The sequence below is a fragment of the Heterodontus francisci genome, chromosome 38 (assembly GCF_036365525.1).
Source record: "Heterodontus francisci isolate sHetFra1 chromosome 38, sHetFra1.hap1, whole genome shotgun sequence".
NCBI classification, from domain to species: Eukaryota; Metazoa; Chordata; class Chondrichthyes; order Heterodontiformes; family Heterodontidae; genus Heterodontus; species Heterodontus francisci.
In genome coordinates, this window is record NC_090408.1 from 43,591,712 (window position 1) to 43,609,881 (window position 18,170).

The 18,170-nt window shown below is 44.4% G+C and overlaps 1 protein-coding gene across 13 annotated transcripts in view; it reads left to right on the forward strand.

Moving 5' to 3' along the window:
• Positions 1-18,170, forward strand: part of megf11 (multiple EGF-like-domains 11) — a 568,089-nt gene that overhangs the window by 391,463 nt on the left and 158,456 nt on the right. For all 13 annotated transcript variants that reach the window (XM_068018269.1, XM_068018268.1, XM_068018258.1 and 10 more), the window contains 2 exons: positions 10,639-10,885; positions 17,302-17,422. In XM_068018269.1, the coding sequence (XP_067874370.1) occupies positions 10,639-10,885; positions 17,302-17,422 (368 nt within the window). The remainder of the gene's footprint in view (positions 1-10,638; positions 10,886-17,301; positions 17,423-18,170) is intronic.

Consider the following 18,170-nt stretch of genomic DNA (forward strand, 5'->3'; position numbering starts at 1 on the left):
ATATGGTGCTGTTAGGGACCTGAAAGCAACCTTCAAAGAGAAGTGATGAGATATGAGTTTTTACTAAACTTGGATCAATTGGCACTCATGTCAAAGGCAACTAAAGAAGCCAAATGCTTTCATGTACTTTCTCTCATAATCTTTACATGGTTCCAATGTTCAGCTGTCTGCTGGGGTTATTTTTCTTGTCTTAATTTAGAAATTTTGTCAATGTTTTTGTGCTTATCAAAGTTCGGAATGACAGTTCTGAGCTGAGGAAGAAAATGTTGTTCCACTTTTGAAATCCATTGTCATCTTCGAGCATCAAGTCCGTTAAAATAGCTTGGATGAAAGATAAAACCGAGCCAATAGAAAAACAGTCACTGCTGTACATCAGGAGCTTTGGGAAACTTCTGAAATTAATACCACCTCTTGTGAAATTTGGCACTGTTTACTCATACTCAATAGAAATTAATTGAGACTGATCCAGGCTTTTGTCAGCAAGTAGAGGGAGAGAGAGAATGCAAAGACTTTCATTCCATCATTCTGAGCTGGATTTAAACCTCCATAACCAATGGTGAAAAGCCAGACTGCTGATCTGCTGGACCATCCCGTCAAAGTACATGCTTCCACGGAGCAAAAGCAGTGTATAATCACAGGAAAAAGTGTCAATGATTAGCCGGAGGCAGCAATGCCCACAGTGGGATTATTGTGACATTCGAAGTTGTCCCTGCTTATCTGTTTCATGATTATCATAATCAGGAAAATTGTATATTGAACAATCATCCATATAAGGCTAAGTGGACCAACGAACCACCTCAGCCAAGATCAAAATCAAATGGGTGATTATTCTGATCACTTATTCATCATGTCTGAGCATATCTTTGGATAAGATGGCCACTTCATCCTAATTAGAACCCAACCAGCATGAAAGTTGATCACAATCCTAAACATCTGTGCCCAGATGCCATCTGTGCTGCAGCTGTACAAAACTCTGGTGCGGCTGCACCTGGAGTATTGCGTGTAGTTCTGGTCACCGCATTATAGGAAGGATGTGGAAGCTATGGAAAGGGTGCAGAGGAGATTTACTAGGATGTTGCCTGGTATGGAGGGAAGGTCTTACGAGGAACGGCTGAGGGACTTGAGGTTGTTTTCGTTGGAGAGAAGGAGGAGGAGAGGTGACTTAATAGAGACATATAAGATAATCAGAGGGTTAGATAGGGTGGATAGTGAGCGTCTTTTTCCTCGGATGGTGATGGCAAACACGAGGGGACATAGCTTCAAGTTGAGGGGTGATAGATATAGGACAGATGTGAGAGGTAGTTTCTTTACTCAGAGAGTAGTAAGGGCGTGGAACGCCCTGCCTGCAACAGTAGTAGACTCGACAACTTTAAGGGCATTTAAGTGGACATTGGATAGACATATGGATGAAAATGGAATAGTGTAGGTCAGATGGTTTCACAGGTCGGCGCAACATCGAGGGCCGAAGGGCCTGTACTGCGCTGTAATGTTCTAATTCTAAAAAAAAACATAGACTATGATGTTACTAGCATTAAGTAACTCCCAAACAGGGGACAGAGTGATACTGAGAAACCCCCCATTGTCCTTTCTCAAATTACAGGCTGTTTGCAGAAGCAGGGCATCTCAGAAAGCAGCCATGGAGCAGGTCCCATGTCTCATTGGGAAAGTGTTCCTTCTGCTCAAACCCACCCATGCTATAACCCCAATTAAACAACTTCTGAAATTGTCATATTTGATGCATGTCATTGGGATTTATTTTTTGGATCAAACATCAAGTCCACTATAAAACAGCTAAGGTGAAGCTCCCCCAACAGAAAAAGAATCATTGCATTCACCATGTGTCTGTCATCCTCCGTGATACCTGATATCTTAAATCCTTCCAAACTCACTCAGCCTGGTTCACCTTAAATTTCCAGGTGCTGGGCAAATTATGGAGCTTGGGTGCCTGAGAATAGGTGGCCTGAGAATTGGGGGGCCAGGGACCAGACAGCCGGTGTTCAGATAGACAAGGGAATTTGGGGGTGGTGCAATGGTGGGGGTGTCGGGGACAGTTGGGGGCAGGGAGATTAGGGTATGGGTCTGGGAGCAGTGGGGGTTGGAGTAGAGAGTGGTGAAGATCAGGGTAGTGAGTGTCGGGTGTTGGGGCCGGCAGTGTGGGAGATCAGATGTTGCAGCCGAGAGAGGGAAAGGTCGGGTGTCAGGGCCAGGTATGCGGGAGGTCAGCGTGATCATTCCTTTAATGTGGGCTCGACATTCAGGTGTTATTTACATTCTTGATTGGGCCTTGTAGGTGATCCCTAGGCTTGGTTCCCCTGAGCCCACTGATGCCGACTGCCTTAGGGCAAACCAATCTTGGAGAGGGGACCTCAAACAGGCATTAGGCCTCTTATTTGCATATGCAAAGAACCTAATGCCTGTTTTAAGCCTGAGTAAAAGACACAAATATTTTAATAAAAGCAAAATACTGCGGATGCTGGAAATCTGAAACAAAAACAAGAAATGCTGGATTCACTCAGCAGGTCTGGCAGCATCTGTGGAAAGAGAAGCAGAGTTAACGTTTCGGATCAGTGACCCTTCTTCGGAACTGACAAATATTAGAAAAGTCACAGATTATAAACAAGTGAGGTGGGGGTTGGGCAAGAGATAACAAAGGAGAAGGTGCAGATTGGACCAGGCCACATAGCTGACCAAAAGGTCACGGAGCAAAGGCAAACAATATGTTAATGGTGTGTTGAAAGACAAAGCATTAGTACAGATTAGGTGTGAATATACTGAATATTGAACATCAGCAAGTGCAAACCTGAAGAAAAACAACCTGAAAAAAACAGTGGGTGAGCAAACTGAACAAACTAAGATGAACTGAAATAAATACAAAAAAAGATTGTAAAAAATGTAAAAAGGAATGCCAAAAAAAAAAAAAAAAAAGGAAGAAAAAATAACTAAAAATGACTAAAAATGAAAGTAAAGTGGGGGGCTGTCATGCTCTGAAATTATTGAACTCAATGTTCAGACCGGCAGGCTGTAGTGTGCCTAATCGGTAGATGAGATGCTGTTCCTCGAGCTTGCGTTGATGTTCACTGGAACACTGCAGCAATCCCAGGACAGAGATGTGAGCATGAGAGCAGGGGGGAGTGTTGAAATGGCAAGCAACCGGAAGCTCAGGGTCCTGCTTGCGGACTGAGCGGAGATGTTCCGCAAAGCGGTCACCCAGTCTGCGCTTGGTCTCCCCAATGTAGAGGAGACCACACTGTGAGCAGCGAATACAGTATACTACATTGAAAGAAGTACAAGTAAATCGCTGCTTCACCTGAAAGGAGTGTTTGGGGCCTGGGATAGTGAGGAGAGAGGAGGTAAAGGGACAGGTATTACACCTCCTGCGATTGCAAGGGAAGGTGCCCTGGGATGGGGACGAGGTGGTGGGGGTAATGGAGGAGTGGACCAGGGTGTCGCGGAGGGAACGATCCCTTCGGAATGCTGACAGGGGAAGGGAGGGGAAGATGCGACTGGTAGTGGCATCACGCTGGAGGTGGCGAAAATGGCGGAGGATGATCCTTTGGATATGGAGGCTGGTGGGATGAAAAGTGAGGACAAGGGGAACCCTGTCACGGTTCTGGGAGGGAGGGGAAGGGGTGAGGGTAGAGGTGCGGGGAATGGGTCGGACACGGTTGAGGGCCCTGTCAACCACAGTGGGGGGAAATCCTCGGTTGAGGAAAAAGGAGGTCATATCAGAAGCACCGTCATGGAAGGTAGCATCATCAGAGCAGATGCGTCGGAGACGGAGAAACTGGGAGAATGGAATGGAGTCCTTACAGGAGGTAGGGTGTGAAGAAGTGTAGTCGAGGTAGCTGTGGGAGTCAGTGGGCTTATAATGGATATTGGTAGACAACCTATCCCCAGAGATGGAGACAGAGAAGTCGAGGAAGGGAAGGGAAGTGTCAGAGATGGACCATGTAAAGGTGAGAGAAGGGTGGAAATTGGAAGCAAAGTTGATAAAGTTTTCTAGTTCGGGGCGGGAGCAGGAAACGGCACCGATACAGTCATCAATGTACCGGAAAAAGAGTTGGGGGAGGGGGCCTGAGTAGGACTGGAACAAAGAATGCTCGACATATCCCACAAAAAGACAGGCATAACTAGGACCCATGCGGGTACCCATAGCGACACCTTTTACTTGAAGGAAATGAGCGAAGTTGAAGGAGAAGTTGTTCAATGTGAGAACAAGTTCAGCCAGGCGGAGGAGGGTGGTGGTGGATGGGGACTGGTTGGGTCTCTGTTCAAGCAAATATTTTTGCCTGACCCAATATGACGGGCAGTGAACTACCAGCTGCTTCCTGCCCACCATATTGGGGCCTCTAACCCGAGTAGCACCTGAGAAATGGGCACTGCACAGACTGCAAAGCTGTGAGAGTGAAAGTAGATTGGGCTACAAAGAGTGAACTCTGTTTGTATTGCAGTATCCTGTAAAATGGGAGCTGCAAATTCAAACCCGATTATAAATGAATGCACCTTCATAAAGCAAGACACATGCAGATGTAAATCATTGCTATTGCTCAGATAGCTTATCAGTATGGACTGATGCCCATGCAGCTTTTTTCTCTGTTATTTGTTTAACCATAAACCTAAAATGCATGTAATGTGAATACTGTATACTTTTCACCTATAAAAAAGCATTTTTATATTACGAATCCTATGATCCCTGATACAAGTTTACAAATATAAAGCTATGGGAAGAAAATAACTTTTATATTGCTTTTTACAGGAAAACATTGTCAACTCATGACTTTATTTTGCTGATCACAAAGTTGTGTGTAACTCAGACTATTTAAATATTGAACAGGAAAGCAGATTCCTCACAAATCATTGGTGAGGAATGCATTGTTGCCAAACTAGATTACTGTATAAAAACAGAAAGTGCTGGAAATACTCAACAGGTCAAAGGTCATCAACACAGATACCGCTAGACCTGCTGAGTATTTCCAACATTTTCTGTTTTTATTTCAGATTTCAAGTATCTGCGATATTTTGCTTTTGTAAATTTCTGTATACTGAGGATGGATCCCCATTGTTGTATCCTGTGACTAAAAGTTGTCATGTATTGTGCAGTTTTATTATGTTACCAGTTTGTGAATGGTTTTGAGATTTGGATGCCATTATAGGAACAGGCGGAGGCCATACAACCCCTTGAGTCTGTTCCGCCCTTCAGTTACATCATGACTGATCTTTATTCCAATTCCAACATCCCACCTTGGTTCTGTAACTTTAATATCCCCACCTAACAAAAATCTATCAGTCTTAGTTTTGAAATTTTCAATTGACCTAGCCTCATAATATAGAACCATAGAAATATTACAGCACAGAAGGAGGCCATTCAGCCCGTCGTGTCCATGCCGACTAAAAAAACTACCTGCCCAATCTAATTCCACCTTCCAGCACCTGGTCCATAGCCTTGCCGGTTACAACTCTTCGGGTGTATGTCCTGGTACCTTTTAAAAGAATTGAGGGTTTCTGCCTCTACCACCATTCCCGGCAGTGAATTCCAGACACCAAACACCTTCTGGGTGAAAATGCTTTTCCTCATGTCCCCTCTAATCCTTTTACCAATCACCTTAAAACTGTGCCCCCTGGTAATTGAACTCCCTGCTAGGGGAAAAAGGTCCTTCCTGTCTACTCTATCTAGGCCCCCTCATAATTTTGTAAACCTCAATTAAGTCACCCTCAACCTCCTCTGTTCTAAGGAAAACAACCCTAGCCAATCCAATCTCTCCTCGTAGCTGCAACTTTCAAGCCCTGACAACATTCTTGTAAATCTTCTCTGTACTCTCTCCAGAGCAGCTATGTCCTTCCTGTAATGTGGTGACCAGAACTGTACGCAATACCCCAACTGTGGCCGAACCAGCGTTTTATACAGTTCCAACATTACATCCCTATTTTGCATTCTATACGTCGGTGAATAAAGGAAAGCATTCCATATGCCTTCTTCACCACTCTTTCTACCTGTCCTGCCACCTTTAGGGACCTGTGGACATTCACTCCAAGGTCTCTCACTTCTTCTATCCCTCACAATATCCTCCTGTTTATTGTGTATTCCCTCGCTTTATTTGCCCTCCCCAAGTGCATTACCTCACACTTCTCTGAATTGAATTCCATTTGCCACATTTCCACCCACTCAATCAAACCATTGATATCATTCTGGAGTCTACGGCTATCTTCTTTACTATCAACTACATGACCAATTTTTGTGTCATCAGCTAATTTCCCAGATGCCTCCCACATTTAAGTCCAAATCATTAATATATACCACAAACAGCAAGGGACCCAACACTGAGCCCTGTGGAACACCACTGGAAACAGCTTTCCAGTCACAAAAACATCCGTCGACTACTACCCTTTGCTTCCTGTCACTGAGCCAATTTTGGATCCAACCTGCCACATTTCCCTGTATCCCATGGGTTTTCATTTTACTGACCAGTCTGCCATGCGGGACCTTGTCAAATGTCTTACTAAAATCCATGTAGACCACATCCACTGTACTACCCTCATCAATCCTCCTTGTTGCTTCCTCAAAGAATTCAATTAAGTTAGTAAGACATGACCTCCCCTTAACAAATCCACGCTGACTATCCCTGATTAGTCCATGCCTTTCTAAGTGGCAGTTTATCCTGTCCCTCAGAATTGATTCTAATAATTTACCCACCACTGAGGTCAGACTGACTGACCTATAATTATGTGGCCTATCTCTCGCACTCTTTTTAAACAATGGTATAATGTTCGCAGACCTCCAATCCTCTGGCACCTCACCCGTATCCAGTGAGGATTTGAAGATGATCCTCAGCGCATCTGCTGTTTCCTCCCTGGCTTCCTTTAACAACCTGGGATGCAATCCATCTGGCCTTGGTGATTTATCCACTTTCAAGGATGTCAGACCCTCTAGTACTTCCTCTTTCATTGTGCTAATTGTATCTAATATTTCACACTCCTCTTTTACTACAACGTCTGCATCATCCCTCTCTTTTATGAAGACAGTGGCAAAAAACTCATTAAGAACCCTACCCACATCTTCTGCATACACGTGTAAGTTCCCTTGTACATCTCTGATAGGCCCTAACCTTTCCTTAGTTATCCTCTTGCTCTTAATGTACTGATAAAACATCTTCGGGTTTTCCTTGATTTTACCTGCCAATATTTTTTCATGTCCTCACTTTGCTTTTCTAATTTCCTTTTTTACTTCACTCCTTCACTTTCTTTACTCCTCTAGGGTTTCTAAAGTATTAAGTTTTTTGTGATCGTTATAAGCTTTCTTTTTCTGCTTCAACATACCCTGTAAGCCTCTAGATAACCAGGGGGCTCTAGATTTGGCCGTACCACCCTTTATCTTTGTGCCTGTAGAATCTCGCTTTTGAATGCCTCCCACTGGTTTGCCACTGATTTTCCTTCCAGTAGCTGTATCCAGTCCACTTTCACCAGATCGCCTCTCACTTTTGTAAAATTTTCCTTCCCTCAATTCAGAACTTTAACTCCTGTCTTTATTTATTTAGAGATACAGCACTGAAACAGGCCCTTCGGCCCACCGTGTCTGTGCCGACCATCAACCACCCATTTATACTATTCCTACGTTAATCCCATATTCCTGCCACATCCCCTCAATTCCCCTACCACCTACCTACACTAGGGGCAATTTACAATGGCCAATTTACCTATCAACCTGCAAGTCTTTTGGCTGTGGGAGGAAACCAGAGCACCCGGCAGAAACCCACGCAGTCACAGGGAGAACTTGCAAACTCTGCACAGGCAGTACCCAGAATTGAAACCAGGTCGCTGGAGCTGTGAAGCTGCGGTGCTAACCACTGTGCCACTGTGCCACCTGCATCTTTGTTCAACATACCCTGTAAGCCTCTAGATAACCATGGGGCTCTAGATTTGGCCGTACCACCCTTTATCTTTGTTATCTTTGTTCTTTTCCATGATTATGCTAAAACTAACTGTATTATGATCGCTACCTCCAAAATGGTCACCCACTGCTACTTCGTAAGAACATAAGAAATAGGAGCAGGAGTAGGCCATTCAGCCCCTCATCTACTTGCCCAGCTTCATTCCCAAAGACTAAATCTAGAATTGCGCCCCCTCTCGTTGGGCTTGTTACGTGCTGGCTAAAAAAGTTCTCTTGAATGCAGTTCAAGAATTTTCTGCCCTCTGTGCCCTTCATGCTGTTTGTATCCCAGTTGATGTTAGGATAGTTGAAATCAACAACTATTATTGCCCTATAGTCTTTACATTCAGAAATTTACCCAGAAATTTGTTCCTCTATCTCCCTCTCACTATTTGGGAGTCTATAGTACACTCCTAGTACTATGGCTGCCCCTTTTTTTATTTCTGATCTCCACCCATATGGCCTCATTTGATCATTCATTTAGCATATCATCTCTCCTCACAGCTGTTATTGATTCCTTAGCCAATAATGCTACATCCTCTCCTTTTTTATCCCCCTCTCTATCCCACTTGAAAACTCTGTATCCAGGGATGTTGAGCTGCCATTCTTGCCCCACTTTAAGCCAAGTTTTCGTTATAGCAACAGTATTGTCTATCTGTGCCCTCAGCTCATCGGCTTTATTTACTATACTCCTTGCATTTAAGTAAATACCTTTTAACATTGCCAAATTCCTGTGTTGCACACTTTTTAACCTTTGCTTCTTCTGTCTTTCTGAGTCACTCGCTAATTTTCTGCCTTCCGTTCCCTGGCCTGAAATTGTCCTATCTGAAACTGCCCTCAGGTTCCCATCCCCCTGCCAAGCTAGTTTAAACCATCCCCAACAGCACTAGCAAACTTTCCTGCAAGGATATTTGTCCCAGTCCTGTTCAGGTGTAGGCCATCCGGTTTGTACAGGGCCCACTTTCCCCAGGACCAGTCCCAATGGCCCAGAAATCTGAAGCCCTCCCTCCTGCTCCCTCTCTCCAGCCACACATTCATCTGGTGTATTCTCCTATTTCTATACTCACTAGCACGTGACCTTGGGAGTAATCCGAAGATTACTACCTTTGAGGTCCTGCTTGCTAATCTCTTTCCTAAGTCCCTAAAAGCCTGCAGGACCTCATCCCTCTTTCTTTCTATACCGTTGCTACTAATGTGGACTCGACCTCTGGCTGTGCACCCTCGCCCTTCAGAATGCCCTGTAGCCGCTCAGTGATATCCATGACCCTTGTACCAGGGAGGTAACATACCGTCCTGGAATCACGTTTGCGACCACAGAAATGCCTATCTGTTCCTCTAACTATAGAATCCCCTACCACTATTGCTCTCTTGTCTTTTCTCCTCCCTCCCTGCACAGCTGAGCCACCTCTGGTCATGGCTCTCGCTGCACTCTCCAGAGGAACCCTCTCTCCCATCGGTACTCTGAGCTAAGTACCGGTTAGAAAGTGGGATGTTCTCCGGGGTCTCCTGCATAGCCTGCCTTAACCTTCTTGTCTGTCTGGCAGCCACCCAGTCCCTCTCTGCTTGCGCTTTCTTAAGCTCTGGGGTGACTAAATCCTGAAACGTGCTATCCATGTAGTTCTCTGTCTCCCGGATGCACCACAGTGACTCCAGCTGCCGCTCGAGTTCCCAAACCCAGAGCTCAAGCTTCTGCAGCCAGGGATACTTCCTGCAGATGTGTTTGTCAAGTGCATACATGACATCCCACGTACCACAGGATGCACATTCCACTTGGCCGAGCTGTCCTGCCACACCTTAGCTTTACAAAAAAAAATGTTTTGCTATTGTAATTAGTAGAATAACTTACCAATTATTTGCCAATCAACTTCTTCCCCTGTACCGTGGAGGCAACCAATCAGCTTACAGATTTTCCGTGATGTCACTAAGTTTTTTTTAACTCAACACGCGCTGACTCAGCCAAAGAGAGTCCGCTGTGCCGCTCCACTCACAGGTGAGTAAGGGCCTCGAGCCCCGGTCTTGATTTTTATACTTCCTGCTCGGGTTTGCTTCCTCCTAGGTCCGCTGTCTGCTGCTCCGCTTCCAGATGAGAATATACATTTGAAATTGCATAAAATGTTATAAATTCATATAACAATTGTCACTCTGGATAATGGCTAATACCTTGAACACTGAACTAGTGACTGTTGGCAGGGTTCAGTCAGCCATTCATCTCTGAGGTAGTTAAACGAGTATCACCATGTGGGGCAGAGCAGAAGGCTGCAGGAGATTTCAGGGACTGTGTGCTGTGCTTGTTCTGCTGTCATAACTATTATTTTCAGACATTCTTTGTTTCCAGCAATAGAAACCGAGACCAGCAGCACCTCATCTATCAGCTGGTGTCGACAACACACATCTCTCCCTCTTGCCTTTCACGTATCACACCCCATTTTTAACTGAGAAATTTTAAGTAGACAACTGCTCCCAATGCCCTACAAATTGGTAACTTGGAGATGTGTGAAAACAATTTATCTGACACACCTTCTGATTTCTTTCCCTTCAAGTTGTAAAAATTCCTCAGTTTCACACTTTTGCTTGGTGACCTGACTGAGATGGGGACAACCCATATGAGTGATGAGGAGATCCTGTGTGTTGCCTCGCCCTGGTGTAGTTTGTTAGAATTTCAGTGCACTATCTAGACACATAAGTTGTCATAATGTCTCTTTTTGCCCACACAGGCTGCGACAGTGAACACTGGGGACCACACTGCAGTAACCGCTGCCAATGTCAAAACAGAGCCCTGTGTAATCCCATCACCGGGGCCTGTGTCTGTGCTGATGGATATAAGGGGTGGCGTTGTGAAGAACCCTGTGATCATTGGACTTATGGCAAAGGATGTCAGTATAAGTGTCAGTGCCAAAATGCAGCTACTTGTGATCACGAGACTGGAGAATGTCACTGTTCTCCCGGTTACACTGGTGCCTTGTAAGTATAAGTTTACCAGAGTTCCCAACTACATTTTAGGGCTATGTTTTGAATCTATATAGACATTCCACTAAAAAATTGATTTACTAGTCAATCTTCCAGGATAGCGTAGAGTTCAAGAACTTAGGTTGTGCAGGAAGAATCACAGGTACAATCCATGTTGTATAAGTGCTTTACCTTGCACGTTGACACTCCAAAACACTGCATCACTCTCTTCATTACATGATTGTTATCCCATTCATTTCCATATTAAATATTTTTCAGTTTCAAGTGAGCTTTCCTGCATCCAACTATATTGGGATGAATCTTAACCCCAAAAACAGCTGCGTTGGAGTCGGGTGAAATGTTAAAACTTTAAAAAATCTCAAACCTGATCCCAACCCAACTATTTCTGGGTTTAGCGCAGGCAGGACAAGAGGAAGGCAGTCAACTCACTCCCAGGAGGCAGGTTGGCAATTTAAATATTTATATGAGGTTCATTGCCACAGATTTAACCCTTGTTGGCTGGGTTTCCCAGACCTCGGGAAATCGTCAACTGAAGGGAGGTGAGGACTGTTTGGGGAGAAGGGAAGTTCTTTTATAGCACTGCTTGTGGGCCAGGACAAGTAGGATTACCTTCCCCTGGACCCCAAGCTTCTTCCCACCTTCAAACAAAGATCCTTCAGGGGATTGGGAGCCCTCCCAAAAGATCACTTGTCACCCCGACTCCACTCTCACACTAACAGCTGCAGGCTCCTTACCTGAGGTTGCAGCCTGCTGTGGAGTGCTGTCTGCCTGACTGGAAGCCAAGGCTGACTTCCAGGCATGAACCTACAGAAAAAGAGATAAGCAAGCCTTGGAGTCTGCCCCACCACTGCCACCCCATTATGTCCGATTCCCATGCTGTTCTGCATGTTATTATTACAAGATTGTTAGATTAAGTAAAGTATTTCTTTTATATCTCCCTTATCTTAATTATTTGTGCTGCTCATTTAGATATTGCCACACCATTCATTATTAGCAGTTTGGGAGAAGGCTAATACTACTGCCACCTTCTAACTGATGTGAGGAGATGTAAGAGAATGATCTACAGTTGACATTATCCTTTTTTTCCCTCCCTCCACGACTATGGGATGAGTGCTTTTCCTTGTTTGCTTGGCTGAGATCAGTGTGTATTTGAAACTGCAAACCCACTTTGTGGTGCAATGCCAGTGTGGCAATCCACCAGACCTCAAAATATCATCTTATTAAGGGTGAAACTCCTCCACGGACTATATTGAGACCTCCCATAGGAAATGGGGAAAACGTTTGTTACACTGGATGTTTAGTAATGGCAGAATCTGTAACAAAAGCTCCGACTTATTGGTAGTGCTGGAGAAACTCACAAAGAAAACCTCTTGCTCATTTAACATAAAGCATAATGCATGATTCTGAGGAGCCCAAGGGTTAAGCCTTTCCTGTAGACTGCAGATGTTCACATGTATCATATCTGAATGTATTGTTACTCATTAGAGACCAGTCTTCAGACATTCCTTCTTGTTTGTGACTGGATGTCACTTACTTAGCACAGAATGAAAGCAGCAAGATAACACAACGGAACCACTAGCTGACAACAAATGTCAAAATAAGTATCATTGGTTCAACAACATAAAACTAGAGTTGTTCTTCCAATACTATAATACATATGTATGTGTCCGGACACAGTTTGTAAAAAGCTTGCAGTGCTTTGACTGCGTACAGTGTATATTACTGTTGAAATGTTTTTACTGCCTAATTGAACCAGTTAAATTCCTGCTTCCACTGTCACTGGTCTAATTCTAAATGCAATGGTCTTTCTGCAATGGATCAATGTTAATTTTGAGCCACTAGGCAGGTGCTAAGCCAGACATACAAATTATTGAAAACTATGAGGGTAAATCAACATCTGACACGTGAGAGTCTTTCAAACGTAAGTTGATTAGAATCCAGGACCAGCGTGTTCCTGTGAGGAAGAAGGATAAGTTTCACAAGTTTCGGGAACCTTGGATAACGAGGGATACTGTGAGCCTAGTCAAAAAGAAAAAGGAAGCATTCGTAAGGGCTAGAAGGCTGGGAACAGACGAAGCCCTTGAGGAATATAAAGACTAGGAAGGAACTTAAGCAAGGAGTCAGGAGGGCTAGAAGGGGTCATGAAAAGTCATTGGCAAACAGAATTAAGGAGAATCCCAAGGCTTTTTATACGTATATAAAGAGCAAGAGGGTAACCAGGGAAAGGGTTGGCGCACTCAAGGACAGAGGAGGGAATCTATGTGAGGAGCCACAGGAAATGGGCAAGGTACTAAATGAGTACTTTGCATCAGTATTCACCAAAGAGAAGGACTTGGTGGATGATGAGTCTAGGGAAGGGAGTGTAGATAGTCTGGGTCATGTCGTTATCAAAAAGGAGGAGGTGTTGGGCGTCTTGCAAAGCATTAAGGTAGATAAGTCCAGAGGGCCTGATGGGATCTACCCCAGAATACTGAGGGAGACAAGGGAAGAAATTGCTGGGGCCTTGACAGAAATCTTTGTATCCTCATTGGCTACAGGTGAGGTCCCGGAGGACTGGAGAATAGCCAATGTTGTTCCTTTGTTTAAGAAGGGTAGCAAGGATAATCCAGGAAATTATAGGCTGGTGAGCCTTACGTCAGTGGTAGGGAAATTATTGGAGAGAATTCTTTGGGACAGGATTTACTCCCATTTGGAAACAAAGGAACTTATTAGCGAGAGGCAGTATGGTTTTGTGAAGGGGAGGTCGTGTCTCACTAACTTGATTTGAGTTTTTTGAGGAAGTGACGAAGATGATTGATGAAGGAAGGGCAGTGGATGTTGTCTATATGGACTTCAGTAAAGCCTTTGACAAGGTCCCTCATGACAGACTGGTACAAAAGGTGAAGTTACATGCGATCAGAGGTGAGCTGGCAAGATGGATACAGAACTGGCTCGGTCATAGAGGACAGAGGGTAGCAGTGGAAGGGTGCTTTTCTGAATGGAGAGCTGTGACTAGTGGTGTTCTGCAGGGATCAGTGCTGGGACCTTTGCTGTTTGTAGCATATATAAATGATTTGGAGGAAAATGTAGCTGCTCTGATTAGTAAATTTGCGGATGACACAAAGGTTGGTGGAGTTGCGGTCAGTGATGAGGACTGTCAGAGGATACAGCAGGATATAGATCGGTTGGCAACTTGGGCGGAGAAATGGCAGATGGAGTTTAATCCGGACAAATGTGAGGTAATGCATTTTGGAAGATCTAATACAGGTGGGAAGTATACAGTAAATGGCAGAACCTCTAGGAGTATTGACAGGCAGAAAGATCTGGGCGTACAGGTCCACAGGTCACTGAAAGTGGCAACGCAGGTGGATAAGGTAGTCAAGAAGGCATACGGCATGCTTGCCTTCATCGGTTGGGACATAGAGTATAAAAATTGGCAAGTCATGCTGCAGCTGTACAGAACTTTAGTTAGGCCACACTTGGAATATTGCGTGCAATTCTAGTCACCACACTACCAGAAGGACGTGGAGGCTTTGGAGAGAGTACAGAGGACGTTTACCAGGATGTTGCCTGGTCTGGAGGGCATTAGCTAGGAGGAGAGGTTGGATAAACTCGGATTGTTTTCACTGGAACGACGGAGGTGGAGGGGCGACATGATAGAGGTTTAAAAAGAGTGGCATGGACAGAGTGGATGGTCAGAAGCTTTTTCCCAGGGTGGAAGAGTCAGTTACTCGGGGACATAGGTTTAAGGTGCGAGGGGCAAAGTTTAGAGGGGTTGTGCGAGGCAAGTTCTTTACACAGAGGGTGGTGAGTGCCTGGAACTTGCTGCTGGGGGAGGTGGTGGAAGCAGGTACGATAGCGACGTTTAAGAGGCATCTTGACAAATACATGAATAGGATGGGAATAGAAGGGTACGGTCCCTGGAAGTGCAGAGGTTTTACTTTAGACAGGCATCAAGATCGGTGCAGGCTTGGAGGGCCGAATGGCCTGTTCCTGTGCTGTACTGTTCTTTGTTCTTTTTTATGGGTGGGTGGGAGGGGGGTTGCGGGGATGCGAAATTAGATCCCATGGCACCTATTTGTCAGGTGCAGAAAGGAGGTAAAAAGCATCAATTTTGGGGGCTATACCCATGCCTGAACAGAGTCTGAAGTATATCCAACATCAGATTGGCTCCGCTGATATTTATAAACATGCCAGCAGCCAGCTGAAACAATCATTTTTTTTTATTTCCAAAATATACTTTATTCATAAAAATCTGTAAAAAAATACATGTCAAAACAGTTCTAAACAGCACCAAGTCAAAAATTACAAACAGTGCAAAGGAGGTCAGTATCCTTCAATGCAGGAGAGAGCTGCCTCACAACCCTTCCATTTCATTTCTCATGCCATATACATTTTACAGCAAACGGGTTTTCCATGGATCCAGCCCCTCAGTTCAGCTTGGTGGGGGGACCTTACACAGTGGTCTTTCCCCGTTGAGCCTTTACTGCGGCTGCCCCAAGCTTTAATGCGTCCTTCAGCACGTAGTCCTGGACCTTGGAATGTGCTAGTCTGCAACATTCAGTCGTGGACAACTCTTTGCGCTGGAAGACCAGCAAGTTTCGGGCAGACCAAAGAGCATCTTTCACTGAATTGATAGTCCTCCAGCAGCAGTTGATGTTTGTCTCGGTGTGCGTCCCTGGGAATAGCCCGTAGAACACAGACTCCTGTGTTACAGAGCTACTTGGGATGAACCTCGACAAAAACCACTGCATCTCTTTCCACACCTGCTTTGCAAAGACACATTGTGCCCCCTTGCATATGCGTTAGGGGCCAACATCTGTTTCAAAATCCCACTCCAAAATCTGGTAGGATATGTGCTGCGCATGCACCTTTCAGTTGGAGACCCCCACCACCAAAAACTTACTGTAATGTGGACCGATTCTCCTCCCCTCCCTACCCCGCTCCCAGGATCTACCTGAGGTCCACCATCAGTGTTAAAATTGGCCCAAACTGGTGTCCTCGAAACCAGCAAGCACCCAGACATCCAATCCAGCTTGTGTACACATCAACCATTCTATGCCCATTTTATGCTGTTGGGACCATAGAAATGGTCTGATTTGGGTAATAATGTAGGTTCATACCTGACTCAATTACCCTTGGAAATTTCAAAGTTTTACATTCTTGAAGCTTTAAGTATTGAACTGCTGAAGCAATTAAATAAATAAGGAAGAATCTGTGATAATGTAAATTGTACACAATACATAAAAAATTGCCCAGTTTATCATCTTCTTCTTCTTTGGCCTCCTTCTCTCGAGAGACAATGGGTAAGCGCCTGAAGGTGGTCAGTGGTTTGCTTCACAAGCCCAGTTTATAGAGCTCTGGTTAGGCCCCAACTGGAGTATTGCATTCAGTTCTGGTCACCACACTTCAGGAAGGATGTGAGGGTCCTTGAGAGGGTGCAGCGGAGATTTACCAGAATGCTTCCAGGGATGGAGAATTTTAGCTACAAGGTTAGGTTGGAAAAGCTGGGTTTGTTCACCTTGGAACAAAGGAGATTGAGGGGAGATTTAATAGAAGTGTACGAGATTATGACAGGCTTAGGTAAGTTAGATAAGGAAAAGCTGTTCCCATTAACAAATGGTACAAGGACACAGATTGAAAGTTTTGGGCAAGAGATGCGGGAGAATATCAGGAAGCAGTTTTTTACGCTGCGGATGGTAATGACCTGGAATTTGCTGCCCACATGGGTGGTGGAAGCGAAGACGAGCAGGAAGATGTTAGGCTACCTGAGAGAAATAGACTTGCAAGGCTATGGGGATTGAGCCGGGGAGTGGGACTGACAGCATAGCTCCGTGGAAAGCTGGCATAGACCGAATGGTCTCCTTCTGTGCTGTAAATGACTATGGCAGAGGGCTTTTTCTTCTGCCGTAGTTTCTTATGTATCCTGTCCTTAACAATAATGCATAGCATCATACATTGCTGAAGTTGAATTCCAAGGCTGATTCAAATAGTATAAATAGCAGCATAAAATACTAAGGGCAAGCTTGTGGTTAATCTCACAGTGTAAAAGGTGGTATAAGCATCTTCAAATGTGTCATAATGCAGTTTTAAATATAGGGTTTCTTTCTGTTTCTTCATTTCTTCCTTTTTCTCTCCCTTTCTCTATTTTTCTTTCTCTCTTTCGCTCTCTCTTATCCAGTGATCACACTAAAAGTATCACCAAACACAAAACAGCCTGGTTTTAAAATATTACGGCAGACAGAAAATTCTTGTTACAAAATTTACAGTGGATCCAGTGACCATTATCAGATTCAATAACACCGGTTTCATCCTACTGAGTTAGTCACCTTTGCATTCATAAGATAATACAACCCTATCTTGTTAGAGTTTTGTATAGTTTGGGTTCAGTACTATATTGACCAGCAACATTGCCTACTCTTAATCTGCAGTTGTGAAGAACGCTGCCCATCTGGCAGTCATGGAGACCAGTGTGGGTTACGGTGCCCGTGCCAGAATGGTGGCAAATGTCACCACATCACCGGAGAGTGCTCTTGTCCAACTGGATGGATGGTAGGTGTAAAAAAAAATGGGTCCTTCATATTTTTGTCATAATAAAGCAACCACATTATCAGAGGTCATAGGGAGATACAGAACTGAAACAGGCCCTTTGGCCCACCGAGTCTGTGCTGACCAACAACCACCCATTTATACTAATCCTACATTAATCCCATATTCCCTACCACCTACCTACACTAGGGGTAATTTACATTGGCCAATTTACCTATCAACCTGCAAGTCTTTGGCTGCGGAAGGAAACCAGAGCACCCGGCGGAAACCCATGCGGTTACAGGGAGAACTTGCAAACTCCACACAGGCAGTACCTAGAACCAAACCCGGGTTGCTGGAGCGGTGAGGCTGCGGTGCGAACCACTGCACCACTGTGCCGCCAGGTGTTGGATATCCAATCAATGTTGATTACTGTTGATTGTAATGTTAATGGCCTGGACTTCATCAGTAAAAGCAGAAAATGCTTGAAATACACATCAGGTCTGTCAGCATCTGAAAGAAAAGGACAAATTAACATTTCAGGTAATACTCTTTATTGGAACTACATACAGGTCTGCTTTGTATTTCTAGCATTTTAAAATTTATTTCCGATTTTCAGCATTCCATGTTGTTCTTTTTATCTGTTCGATGTTTAACTTGCTTGCAGCCAAAAATCCAGGTAATTGTTTTTTCTTTTTGGTTATTTATCTACCAGACCTGCTGAGTATTTCTAGCACTTTCTGTTTTTATCTCAGATTTTATGCATCCGCAA